Source organism: Hemicordylus capensis, chromosome 3 (genome assembly GCF_027244095.1).
Source record: "Hemicordylus capensis ecotype Gifberg chromosome 3, rHemCap1.1.pri, whole genome shotgun sequence".
In the NCBI taxonomy this organism is placed as follows: domain Eukaryota; kingdom Metazoa; phylum Chordata; class Lepidosauria; order Squamata; family Cordylidae; genus Hemicordylus; species Hemicordylus capensis.
In genome coordinates, this window is record NC_069659.1 from 39,198,469 (window position 1) to 39,211,207 (window position 12,739).

Consider the following 12,739-nt stretch of genomic DNA (forward strand, 5'->3'; position numbering starts at 1 on the left):
TTAAAAAAAAATCTTGTCCTATCTTGGAGAAGCCAGGGAGGGAACTTGAAACCTTCTGCTCTTCCCAGAGTGGCTCCATCCCCTGAGGGGAATCTCTTCCAGTGCTTACACTTCTAGTCTCCCATTCATATGCAACCAGAGCAGACCCTGCTTAGCTAATGGGACAAGTCATGCTTGCTACCACAAGACCAGCTCTCCCTTTGGCCTTTGTGGCTGGGGATGATGGGAGTTGTAGTCTCCCATCATCTCGGGACTAAGGTTTGATGACCCCTGGAATAAGGTGATAATGTTAGCCAGTGTGGTGTAGTGGTTAGAGTGCTAGACTAGGACCAGGGAGACCTGAGTTCAAATCCTCATTCAGCCATGATACTTGCTGGGTGACTCTGGGCCAGTCACTTCCCTCTCAGCCTAACCTACTTCACAGGGTTGTTGTGAGGAGAAACTGAAGGATGTAGTACATCGCTCTGGGCTCCTTGGAGGAAAAGCGGGATATAAAATGTAAAAAATAAATACTATATAAAAATAAATAAAATGCTGAGATTTTAAAATGGACTGCACCACTTCTGACTATAGGCGGAAGATATCATTTTTGAATGTCCCACTACATTAAAAACAGCAGGAGTGGGAGCAGGCTGGAATCTTTCTTCCCAAGAAGCTAGTTTCCTATTTGCAAGGTGTTTGTTACATGGGGAGCATTAACAAATGCATTTCCACACCTGCAGTCTAAAGTGGTACAGGTTATTCTACCGCCACTTCATTCTGCTGCACATCTAGAACCAACCCCAATGGGTACCCAAGCAAAAAGAAGTGTGCGATAGAATTGCTTCTGAAGTCACACCATGTGGACTTTTATGATCAACAATTAAAAACACAAACACACAAAACCTGCGTATCTATAAACACATACACAAGACAAGTCACAACTCGACCCAAAGTTAAGGATGCTTAAATCTATGTATTTCAATGGGCTTAAACAACCCTGTGTTGGATTGCTTCCAAAAGGCATAGCAAGTGTCTGCTTTGCAGGCTGCTACATTTAGCAAAGTGGCCCTCACAGGTCCAAAGCGCGATTGTAAGTGCAGGATTGTACCCCTTTAATGTGTATAACATGTATAATTCCCTTCCACATAATTGGATTTCATTTTTTAAAAAATCATCATTAAAATTACACCCAATATTTTAATAAATTAATTTGTAAACAAAATACACAATTGCAACTGTTTAAGCGTTCCTTAGTTTCTATGTCAAGCAATCATAAGATTGCCATTGAAAAGGAATGGTACATAGCACATACTGCAGAACCTGAAATATATCCTATGTATGTACTTCGCTGTGTAGATAGGTCAATCTGATTGTAATGTCCTAATTGATTCAAGATAAATGGCATCAGTGCTTTTATACAAGGGCTGACATTTTGACTAATGTTTATGTGTAAAAAGAGGCTGTGGGGACACAACAGAGGCCCACATGTAACTTCCACAGTTATACATGGTGTTCTGTAGGGATAGGCACAAAACGGATTTTGCGCTCGAAACGTCAAAATGTTTCGAATCGAAACGTCAAAATGTTTCAAATCGAAACGTCAAAATGTTTCGAATCGAAACGTCAAAGTGTTTTGAATTGAAATGGGGGTTGTTTTGTTCTGAGCTTGAAACAGGACCTTTATTTAAAGGGTGTTTTGTTTCAAGTTTGAAATGGCTCATTTCAAGTCAAAATGTTTCAACGCGGAAAAGCTTTGCACAATCCTACTATTCTGTAACAGGGTGAAACATCTTGGCTCTGCCCATGCTCCAGAAGTGATCTGGTAAAAGAGGTAACAGGTCATTGACCCTCAGTGATGCATTTCTTCTCTTCTAGATCACTTCCAGAACGCAGGCAAAGTGGGGATATTTTGCCTGCTTGCTCAACAGCACGTGCAGAGAGAGACCGGAGGAGGTGTGCGAGGGTTCCATTGCATCCCCACAGTCCTATTCATTGGTCAAGATGTCAGCCAATGATTGTTGAGAATTAATCATATTAATACATTAATTTAAAAAGCACCTGGCCAGGACTGTTTACAGTCTGCCTACCCACCATGCAAAGTAGAATCGGGCATTTGTTGTATATCCTGAAATGTGTATGCTTCACTGAACACAATGGTGAACATTAGAATGTCTGAAGAATATGGTAGATAGTATAAAGTTTGGAAATAAATACAGATGGAAGAACGGGGACATTTCAAAATAAAGATGAATGTCCAAAATAATGAGATTGCAAAAATGTATCCAAGAAATACTTAATACCCAACTTGGTAAGTTTGCATGAAATATTGAAATGGCATTGGGAAGTTGGACTATGGGAGAAAATGCCCATGACAATTGGGTCAACTTCTTAAGCGAGGGTGTGTATGCTTTTTCAAGTATTAGCTCAAAGGCACTTCATTCACACAGGCTGAAATGATATCTTCCAGAGTGACCAGAAAAAGTGCGGACTCCCCTAAAAGAACTTAGGAGAACTCAGAAAAAGGTATTGTATGTGAGTGGCTTTTCTCTCCCCATACTTTTGTGTATTGTCTGAAGCTAGGGAAGTGCATATTCTTTCAGTGTGGGGACAGAGTGTGCATGAGTGCACAGGTGAAATGCATCTCTCCACATCTGGAAGCATGGAAGAAGCTGCTTCTGCTTTCATTGTGCTTCTTTTGAATGTTTAAAGTAGTCACAAGTTTCATCCATGAAATGGAACCTATGTCTCAAAGGAACAGAATTCTCTTAAGCTACAAGGGCAGAACTTTCTTCTTCTTCTCAGACACACTGAGATGATAAATCTCTGAAATACAATTCATGTTAAAATTGTCAAACACATAAACACAAGTGCAAATCAACATCAGGGTCCAAACACAGAGCACAGCCTCACAATTGCATCAACATGGTATTAAATCCGCACAAATTGCCTTTTCCAACTGATATGTGCAGGTTGTGAATGGCTCAACGTGTATCCAGATCACAGGTCTATAGATCCTGCAAAAATAAAACTTCCAAAGAGCAACCTGAAGCAGGATAAGTCAACTCATTGTTTCAGCCTACATCAAGCTGAGTCCAATTCAATGCCACTAGATATACTCAAAATTAAGTTGTGTGGACATCCACATGTAATAAGGATTGCAAGAATTCAGTCATATTCTAAAATGGCAATCCTTTCAAATGAATAAACAAAACTAAAATATTTTTACAAATCTCAATTTTACAAAAAGGCAAAACTTTCCTTTTTTTAAAAAAAGGAATCCATCATGACAACTAACGTGTATTGTTGCCCTACAGGATCCTACTATTCTAGGTTTAAGCAGGAAGACCACAGTTTTATGGAATGGAATCAAAAGGTTTCTCTCCCAATTTCTTCTGTCTTTGTTACTTTTTCTTTGTCCAGGCACTGATTTTTCCAACTGTATGAATATCACCAACCTGCAACATCCTATGTGCTGTGAGGTCTGGCTCAAGATCTTTGAGCATCTGATGTGGGGCAAATGCTGCCCTTTCTTACCAGGAGGCTGCAGACTGATGTGCCTAACCAGCAATGTGCAGAACTGCTCCACTCCTGTGCTGGTTTTGAAGAGGAGGAGGGGGATGCAGCAGAAGATGGAGGGGAAGGGAGGAGAATAGAGTAGAGGAGAGTGGTAGGCTAGACCAGGGATTCTCAGTGTTGGGTCCCCAGATGTTATTGGACTTCAAATCCCATAATTCCCAACCAAAGGACACTGGAGCTGGGGATTATGGGAGCTGAAGTCCAACAACATCTGGAGACCCAAAGTTGAGAATCCCTGGGCTAGAGCATCTCCCCTCCAGCCTCCTCCTCTCCACTTCCACTCTGTTCTCCTCCTTTTAAAATACAATCATCCCTTGCCAACTGTGAGTTTTCCAATCATGGATTTGAGTATCCGTGACCGGGAAATTTTGATTGGTCTCAGCAGCCGCAATCTGAGTATCCGCGGTTTGCTGAGATTTTTTTTAAAAAAAATATTTGAGGGTGGTTTTTTGTTTTGGCAATTTTTTTGGGGGGGGGGTCATTTTCAGGGGTACCCTTCACTCCTCTTACTCACTCCTGGTGATTTGAGTGGAATGGGGGGAGATTTCATTTCTAATTTTTACTGTATTTTGCGGTCCTTTCGTGACCATGATTCCCCTAACCCCCTGTTTGCCATTGGATTTCAATGGCCCGTCAACTGCAAATTCACCAACCGCACGATTTTCCAGGAACAGAACCCACACGGTTGGCGAGGGATGACTGTACAGTGTGGGAAGAGAAGGCCCTTCATGCCTGTGGGCTGGGCACATTAGATCATCACCAGTGTAAGGAGTGGGAGGTAGATGCTCTAGTCCAGGGCTTCCCAACCTTCCTGTGCCTAAGGTAGACCTAGACCAAAATATAAAAAATGGGGCACACATTTTTGCAGCAGCAAAGCCACTATACAATTTTTTTTGTTCATTTATTTGCACTGCAACGACTCCGCTGCAAGAGGCCAGAATTTAAACTCCAAGCTTTTGCAGCTGACTGGCTCCTTTATGGGAAGGGGGCACCTCAGCTCCAAAGTTGGGGGACTTAAACCCGCCACATTTGGCACTAAATCACTCTTTGTGCACCAGGGAGGAGGAGCCTCCTTCCCGATGCACAAAGGAGTGATTCAGCTTTACTGGTGCGGTAAGGAGCAATTCAGCTGCCAACACAGGGATTTAAATTCCCCACATGTGCAGCAGAATCACCCCATAATGCACAGGGAGGGAGGTGCCCCCTTCCCAGTGCAAAAAGAAGCGAGTCAGCTGCAAAAGCTAGGAGTTTGAACTCCAGGCTTTGGCATCTGACTCACTCCTTTAGGCATCAGAAAGGGGGCACTTCCAGCCCCATGCATTATGGGAATGGTCAGTGCGGCATACTGGCCAATGCCCTGTAGCACAGTAGTCTGCCACGGCCCACTGCCTGAGAAATGCTGCTTTAGCCCTGTCCACCACTTTCCTTGGTGGTCACAAGTCCACTAGCAGCAGACAGGGAGAGCAGATGGGGGTTGGGGCAGCCGCTACCATCCCTCTGCACCCCTTGATAATCCACCGCCTATTGTGGCCCCCTCAGTTTGCCTCTTGATGAGGCTGGCTCTGTCTGCTGCTGGCTCTGGGTAAGTGATCCCAACTCTGTCACCACTACTGTTCCGGCACTGATCACTGCCTGGTGTTAGCACAACCAAGACAGCCATATGACTCTCCCGTCTGCTCCTTTGCACACCAACCTATAGGCCTCCTCTACAGCAGACCTACGCTAGTCCATTCTTGTAGTGATCTAGGAACAGAGATCTCAGATCCCACTTTAAACGTAGCAATACAATCAATGGGGTGAGCCACTGCGACTAAAGCAAATCAGAGCGAAAGGGCAGGAGCAGCCATGAGACAGACGCTTCGTTCAGCTGTCAGCACTCTCCCCGGGGGTGTCTTCTTCACTCAGAAGTTGTACAAAGTCCTCTTCACGGGGAGTGGCACACACCAGGCAGCTGGGAGAAAGAGATAAGGGATATTTTTTTTCAGAGAGGGAAAGGAATAATAGCCAGTGCAGTAAGTGATCAGCACCAACTCAAACTCTACAGAAACCAGGAAGTCCCCATGCGCTGTGGTGGGAAAAGGTTTAGTTGACTCAATAAAGAGGCAACACCAGACCTTGTCAGCTTGAAAGGGATAGTCTTGTTACACTGCTCTCAGAAACAAAACTTATCAGGTCAGCTTCCGATTAAGAGCAAAGAGAGGCATTCTTAGAGCAATGGAGACCATCTGGAAACACCTTCACCATATCCAAGGCAAGGTTGGTTTATTTTGGGATTTATATCCCACCTTTCCACTCAGAGAGTGCCCAAGGCAGGTTACAATCAGAACAAAAATACAATTCAGTAATAAAAGCAATGATAAACCAGTGTCGCTCAGGGGTCACACAACTAGTTTACATGCCGGAGACCTTTTTGTGTCCCAGGACACGTTCTGAAAACCCAGTTCTGCAAGTTTTCAGCATGGTTCAGCTTGATCTGGTAGAAATCCAGTTGTCAAGGCTGCCTTCTACTTAAAACCCATGATGTTACCAATGCACTTCCTCCCGCTTGCTAATCTCCAGAGCAGTTTTGCAATAGTTTTTAATGAGATTTGTTACAAGTAAAAGTGTGTGTGCATACACACACTTTTTAAAGCTGCAAGCAGAACTCCATACAAGTACTATCTGGAACCTGGAAGGATGCAGTTATTCAAAAATAATAGTATTTATGTATCATATTTTTATACTGCCTGATATGTACATCTCAAGACTGTGTGCACATTTTATATTAAAAATCACAGCTTAAAATACATAAAACATAATAAAAACAATATAAAACAAATTATTAAAATTATTAAAATTAATTCTAATTAAAAGCTTACGAGAACAGGAGAGTCTTGTGGATCTTCCTGAAATCAAACAGAGAAGGAGATGCTCTAATATCAGCAGGGAGCATAATCCAAAGCCCTGGGGCAGCCACACAGAAAGCCCAGTCCTGAGTCACCACTAGACGAGCTGGTGGCAACCATATCCGGACCTCTCCAGACGACTGTAAAAGGTGGCAGGGTTCACGACAAAGGAGGCACTATCTTAAATAGCCTCAAATTAAATAGTAATAATTTATTGTTGATCAACTTGATATATAATGGGGAAGATGTTTCAGCTTCTGCCTTCTTTAGCTGCTGTGATGTTTTACACACAAACTATTTTATTTTATTTTATTTAAGAACAAAAAGGAAATAGGAGAAGGACAAGACTAACTACTGAACTAGCATTCAACTTGTTAATATGTAAGTGTGAAAGGCGAGTAGCAAAGCTGAGATCACATCACAGTTGGAGGACATGCTGTGACTGTTTCAATGTTTCATCTTTTTTTTAACATTGAATCTGTTCTTCTTTGCTCCATCTTCATGTTTTATCCAGTATACAATCAATTCATTTTCAGGGCTGTATATTCCAGATAAGATATTCATGAAGCAGATGGATTATTTTCAAAATCTCCACTAAGTACAATCCACAACCCACAGATGCAGAGAAATGGGAGCAGAAAGTTGCAATACACCAAAAAAAATATTTAAAAAATGCAGAATGAAGCAACATGGATAGCAATAACCATGTTATTGGTTATTGGATCCAATAGGATTCCAAGAAGGCTCGAGGGTTTAGAGTTGGCTCTGCTAGTGATTATGTTGATGCTCTGGTGCAAGCAACAACTCTTATAGGATTTGCTTGGATCACTTTCAGTTTGTTACTCCTGACAACATGGACAAACTGCCTTGGACTACATGCCTTACAACCTGTTCTCTTGACCCTTGCCCAGCCTGGCTTATTTCATCTGGTAATAGAATTATCAGAGAGAGTCTGGTACATATTATAAATGCTTCCCTGAGGATGGCAGGATGCCTCCTTACCTAAGGAGGTAATCATTAGACCTCTTCTGAAGAAGCCTGCTATGGATCCATATAGTTAAGCAACTATATGGATCCATAAGCCTGCTATGGATCCATATAGTTAAGCAACTATAGGCTTGTCTCCAACCTTCCATAGTTGGGCAAGGTAACTGAGAGGGTGGTGGCTTCCCAGCTCCAGGCACTATTGGATGATACAGATTATCTATTCTAGACCCATTTCAAACTGGCTTTCGAGTGGGCTATGGGGTTGAGGCTGCTTTGGTCAGCCTGATGGATGATCTCCAATTGCCTTTCGACAGAGGGAGTGTGATTCTGCTGATCCTTTTGGCTCTCTCTCTGGCTTTTGATACCATTGACTACGGTATCTGGGTGGTCTGGAGGAGGTGGGATTGGGTGGCACTGTTTTACAGTGGTACTGTTCCTACCTCTCTGGTAGATTCCAAGTGGTGTCACTTGGAGAATGCTGCTCTGCAAAACAAGAACTAAGTATGGAGTTTCACAAGGCTCCATATTGTCTCCAATGCTCTTTTACATGAAACTGCTGGGAGACATCATCATGAGGTTTTGTGCAGAGTGTTATCAATATGCTGATGACACCCAGATCTATTTATCCATATCAAACACATCAGGAAATGGCATAACTTCCCTAAATGCCTGCCTGGATGTGGTAATGGGCTGGATGAGGGATAACTGATAGAAGTTGAATCCAAATAAGACCGAAGTACTGACTGTGCAGGATCAGAACTCAAGAGATGGTTTAGAGCTACCTGTTCCAGAGGGGCTTACACTCCCCTGGAAGATCAGGTACATAGCTTTGGAGTGCTCCTGGATCCAAAAGACTATCTAGTTCCTCAGGTTGAGGCAGTGGCCAGGAGCACTTTTTATCAGCTTTGGCTGATATATCAGCTATGCCAATTTCTGGAGGCAAATGACCTTAAAACAGTGGTGCATATGCTGGTGACCTCCAGGCTTGACTACTGTAATGCACACTACATGGTGCTGCCTTTGCACGTAGTCCAGAAACTACAACTGGTACAGAATATGGCAGCCAGACTTGTCTCTGGGACAACTCAAAGGGACTATATAACACCTATTTTTAAAAGAACTGCAATGGCTGCCAATATGTTTCTGAGCAAAATTTAAAAGTGCTGTTTATTACCTATAGAGCCCTCAATGGCTTGGGTCCAGGGTACTTAAGAGAGTGCCTTCTTTGTCACGAACCCTGTCACCTACTGAGATCATCTGGAGAGGTCCGCTTACAGTTGCCAATGGCTCGTTTGGTGGCGACTTTGAACCAGGCCTTCTCTGTGGCTGCCGCAGAGCTTTGGGCTATGCTCCCAGTCAAATTAAGAGCACCTCCATCTCCATTTGCGTTTAGGAAGATCCAAGACACACCCATTTTCTCAGGCTCTTAACTGAAATTAATTCTGAACTGTTTTATTGTTTTTATCCCATGAAATGGTTATAATTTTTTTATTCTGTTAAATGATTGTATTTGTTTTTACAATTCTATATCTGTTGTTTTAAATTGTGCACACAGCCTAGAGATATACACATCAGGTGGTATATTCATATGCAAAATAAGAACATAACAGCCCTGCTGGATCAGGTCCAAGGTCTCCTGTTTCACACTAGGGGTGTGCACGGAACCAGTTCGGTCAGGCCAGTTTGGTCCAGGCCAGTTTGGTCCAGCTCCCCATCGAACCCGCCCCCCCGGTCCCGTCCAGTCTCGGACCGGTCCGTGAATTTTTTTTTAAATTTAAAGTCAATTAAGTACCTGTAGCCCCTTTGGGGGGCTTGCTGAAGCCTCGGGGGTGGGGGTGGGGGTTTCCGCATGGGTTCCCTCTCCCCCCGCCAGCCTTCATCATCACCACTACGGCCGGGTAAGTAATGCCTTTTCAGCCCTTTTGGGTATCTGTAAGATCAAGCGGCTGCCATTTTTGGCAGCTGCTGCGCATGTGCAAATGCCCTCTGCAAGACTACGGCCTATTTCACATCCCTATTTCACACAGTGACCCACCTGATGCCTCTAAGAAGCCCACAGGCAAGAGGCAAGGGCATGCCCTCTCTCCTACAGTTACTCCCCTGCAACTAGTATTTAGAGGCATCCTGCCTCTGAGGCTGGAGGTGGCCTCAGTCAATAAATAAATAACTCCCTCAGTGACCATGGTAACAATGCTAACACCTATCAGTCACAGAGCAGCATGCTTCCAATCCCACCCCCATGGGTTGGCCAAGGTATTGCGGCACCAGAGGTGAGGTGCCAAATGCTGCCTTGCCCTGTGCTTCTGCTGGGGGCCACTTCTCTTTCACAACTGATGCTTGAAAGCTTTGAAAGTGGGATGGGTGCCAGGGAGGAGGGAAGGTTGCCGGCAGCCTCCTCTTCTTTCCTCGTGCCTCTCGCAGCTTTGGCAAAGAAGCGTGAGAAGAGGCACTCCTCAGAAGCATCGGATCAGTCCCTAAGAGCTGTTCTGGTGGTGATGAAGGGAGCATCTTGCCACCCTGCTAAAGCTGTGCCGTCGAGTTGGTGACAACTCTGGGCGCCCTCAGAGCCCTGTGATTTTCTTTTGGTAGAATACAGGAGAGGTTTATCATTGCCTCCTCCTGCGCAGTGTGAGATGATGCCTTTCAGCACCTTCCTATATCGCTGCCTGATGTAGGAGTTTCCCATAGCCTGGGAAACATACCAGCGGGGATTCAAACCAGCAACCTCTTGCTCCCTTGGCAAGTTACTTCCCTGCTGCGCCATTGGGGGAATGGCACTGCCACCCTGTGAGTGCCCCAATAATCTGCCATCTGAAGAACCACCTTGCCCCTCCCCAAGCATGGAAGGAGCCAAGTTGCATACAGCAGTGCAAGCACCCCCTTGTCATTTCACCCTACTCCAGCAGTCACACAAAGCCTGATTCCCACAGACACCAGCGCTCTCTTGGCAGGAGGCATGCCCAAGGAACATGCAGGTCTGCCTGAAACAAGGTTTCTAGCTCCCAGGGGTAGAACAAAGGAAGCTGCCTTCTACTGAGTCAGACCATTGGTCCATCTAGCTCAGGATTGTCCACACTGACTGGCAGCAGCCTCTCCAAGGTTTCAGGCAGGAGTCTCTCCCAGCCTTACTTGGAGATGCCCAGGATTGAACCTGGGACCTTCTGCATGCAAAGCAGATGCTCTTCCACCGAGCGATGAAATCCATTGCCAGAAAGAGAAAGGTAAGTACAACATGCAACAAAGGATGATACAACTGCACTTTTAAAGGGGCCAACACCGGTCGCACAAAACACCAGGGAACAAGAAATGCAGACTTGAAGCCAGAGGAAAGAGGAGGGTGAAGGCCAACCATACCTCTTGCAAATCTGGCAAGGGCCATTCTTGTCAGATGCAAAAAAAGAAAAAAGAAAGGTGGGGCAGGGCAAGGCGGGGCGGGGGGGGGGGGAGCCGGCAGGGCTCAACCTTTCACACTCTACAGAGGAACTCTAGCCACTCAGCCACAGACAAGCAACAGATGCATCAGGACATTTGCCACCCCCCAGCCATATATGCTAGGACCAAGAGGCTTGCACGAGGAGCCCTAGCCCCATGGAACAGCACAGTCCTGGGAGCTGGTAAAGTCCCATCTGGATGTGATCTCCCACTAAGAAAGGACTGGGAGGAGTCCACAGACATCTTGCCTAGCCACCCCCCCCCCAATGCTGGTTTGCACAGTGCCTGGATCAGGGGCGTAGCAAGGTTGGAGGGGGCCCAGAGACAAGATTTTAAAATGGGCCCCTTGCTGATACACACACACAAACACACTTCACAATATATAGTGCACCCACACTCACATCCCCATTATGAATACGGTGAATATCTAGTTCACATTGAATCTAGTTTCTTTACGCTCTGCTCCTGCCGATCTCCAAGAGACTCAACATAATTCATAGGGGGTGCAACATGGGTGGGTGGGGAATCATATGATGTGCCTCTGGGGGGCCCCTTGAGGCAGTGGGGCCCCAAGACGACTGCCTCCCCTTGCCTAATGGTAGTTACGCCCCTGGCTTGGATCTGCTGGCCATTGCTCCTGCATCCACCCACCGCATGCTGCACTGCTCATTATGCCTACAGTAACTAGGAGGCTCATAAGATGTCAGGCTTCTGACCCCTTTTCTTATTTATTCGGGGTGGACCTATAACTGAGTGTCCGTGTTCCAAGAACACAGGCCGCCTGGGGCCGTATGGGGCAGAGAGGAAGCCACACCAGGCCCCATACGGCCTCACCTCCACAGCACGCACACCCCCACCAGGCCAACCCACCATTTGCCACCCACTCGCTCACCATCTCGGCCATGCTAGCCCCCCCTCCAGTTTCTTGCTGGCTGGCTGGCCAGCCACTTGAGTCTGCAGCCCCAGCTGGTTGTCTCCACGTCCTGCAAATGGCAATAGGTCGGCTGCAGTGCAATATATTGACAACAGGGACTGGTGTTGCGAGGCTGTGACATCACAATACTGTGCCATGGATGGGGCCACAGAGACCAGTGGCGGCAGTGGGTGAGCATAGGGGTGGCAGCCAACCTGGACACAGGCCGCCACCAGTGTCCTACACCACTGAATGTATCCTTTATTGCATTTCTATACTGTACAACCCAAACAGCTCTAGGCAGTTCACATTATCTTGCTGCAGATGAAGCAGCCAGAGAGTGCACAAGTTACAGGCAGTGAGCCCAGGTAGCAGAGAGGTCCCTGGGCCCTCCTGAGACCAGCTGAGATGAGAAAGGGATCCCTTCCTCCCACCTCGATCTATCTGCTAACCCCAGCAACAAAGAAACAGTAGCGGTAATGAAGAGAGAGCCTTTATTGAGGAGCAGCAGCTGTGGATTGGATTTTGGAAGCCGGACATACGATTAAGGGTTGCCAAGCTTCTTGCCATAACTGGGCTCTTGTGCCTTTGTAAGCTGCATGACAGACAGGTATCATTGACCCCACTGGGCCACCTCCACTCTGGAAATGGCTTCAACTGTCCCACAACTGCCTGTCGAGCAGCTTGCAAAGCTAAAAGAGCCTGGCTTGAACAAGAAGATAGGCAACCCCATTCAAACACAGTGGGAATCACACTAGTCGCGGCTGCCCATCTTGCTTGCTTTCTGCAACGGCGCTGGGAGCAGGTGATGTCATTTCCTCTAAACCTGTTGAAGGGCTGTCTGTGGAGAGCCAAGAGAAACACAGGAAAAGTCAAGAGAGTCGTGAGGAGAACAACAATCAGCACCTGCATCTCTGGAATCCAGACCTGGACACACAAGACGTATTGGTGGGCAAGTGATGGA

At 45.9% G+C, this 12,739-nt stretch overlaps 1 protein-coding gene across 3 annotated transcripts in view; it reads right to left on the reverse strand.

Moving 5' to 3' along the window:
• Window positions 1–820: 820 nt before the first annotated feature.
• Window positions 821–12,739, reverse strand: part of SLC46A3 (solute carrier family 46 member 3) — a 30,205-nt gene continuing 18,286 nt past the window's right edge. For 2 of the 3 annotated variants that reach the window (XM_053312079.1, XM_053312078.1), the window contains exons 7-8: window positions 11,755–12,616; window positions 821–5,509 (exon numbers count right to left, since the gene is read on the reverse strand). In XM_053312079.1, the coding sequence (XP_053168054.1) occupies window positions 12,525–12,616 (92 nt within the window). In that variant the 3' untranslated portion in view covers window positions 821–5,509; window positions 11,755–12,524. The remainder of the gene's footprint in view (window positions 5,510–11,754; window positions 12,617–12,739) is intronic. The other variant, XM_053312080.1, reaches the window with a different exon arrangement.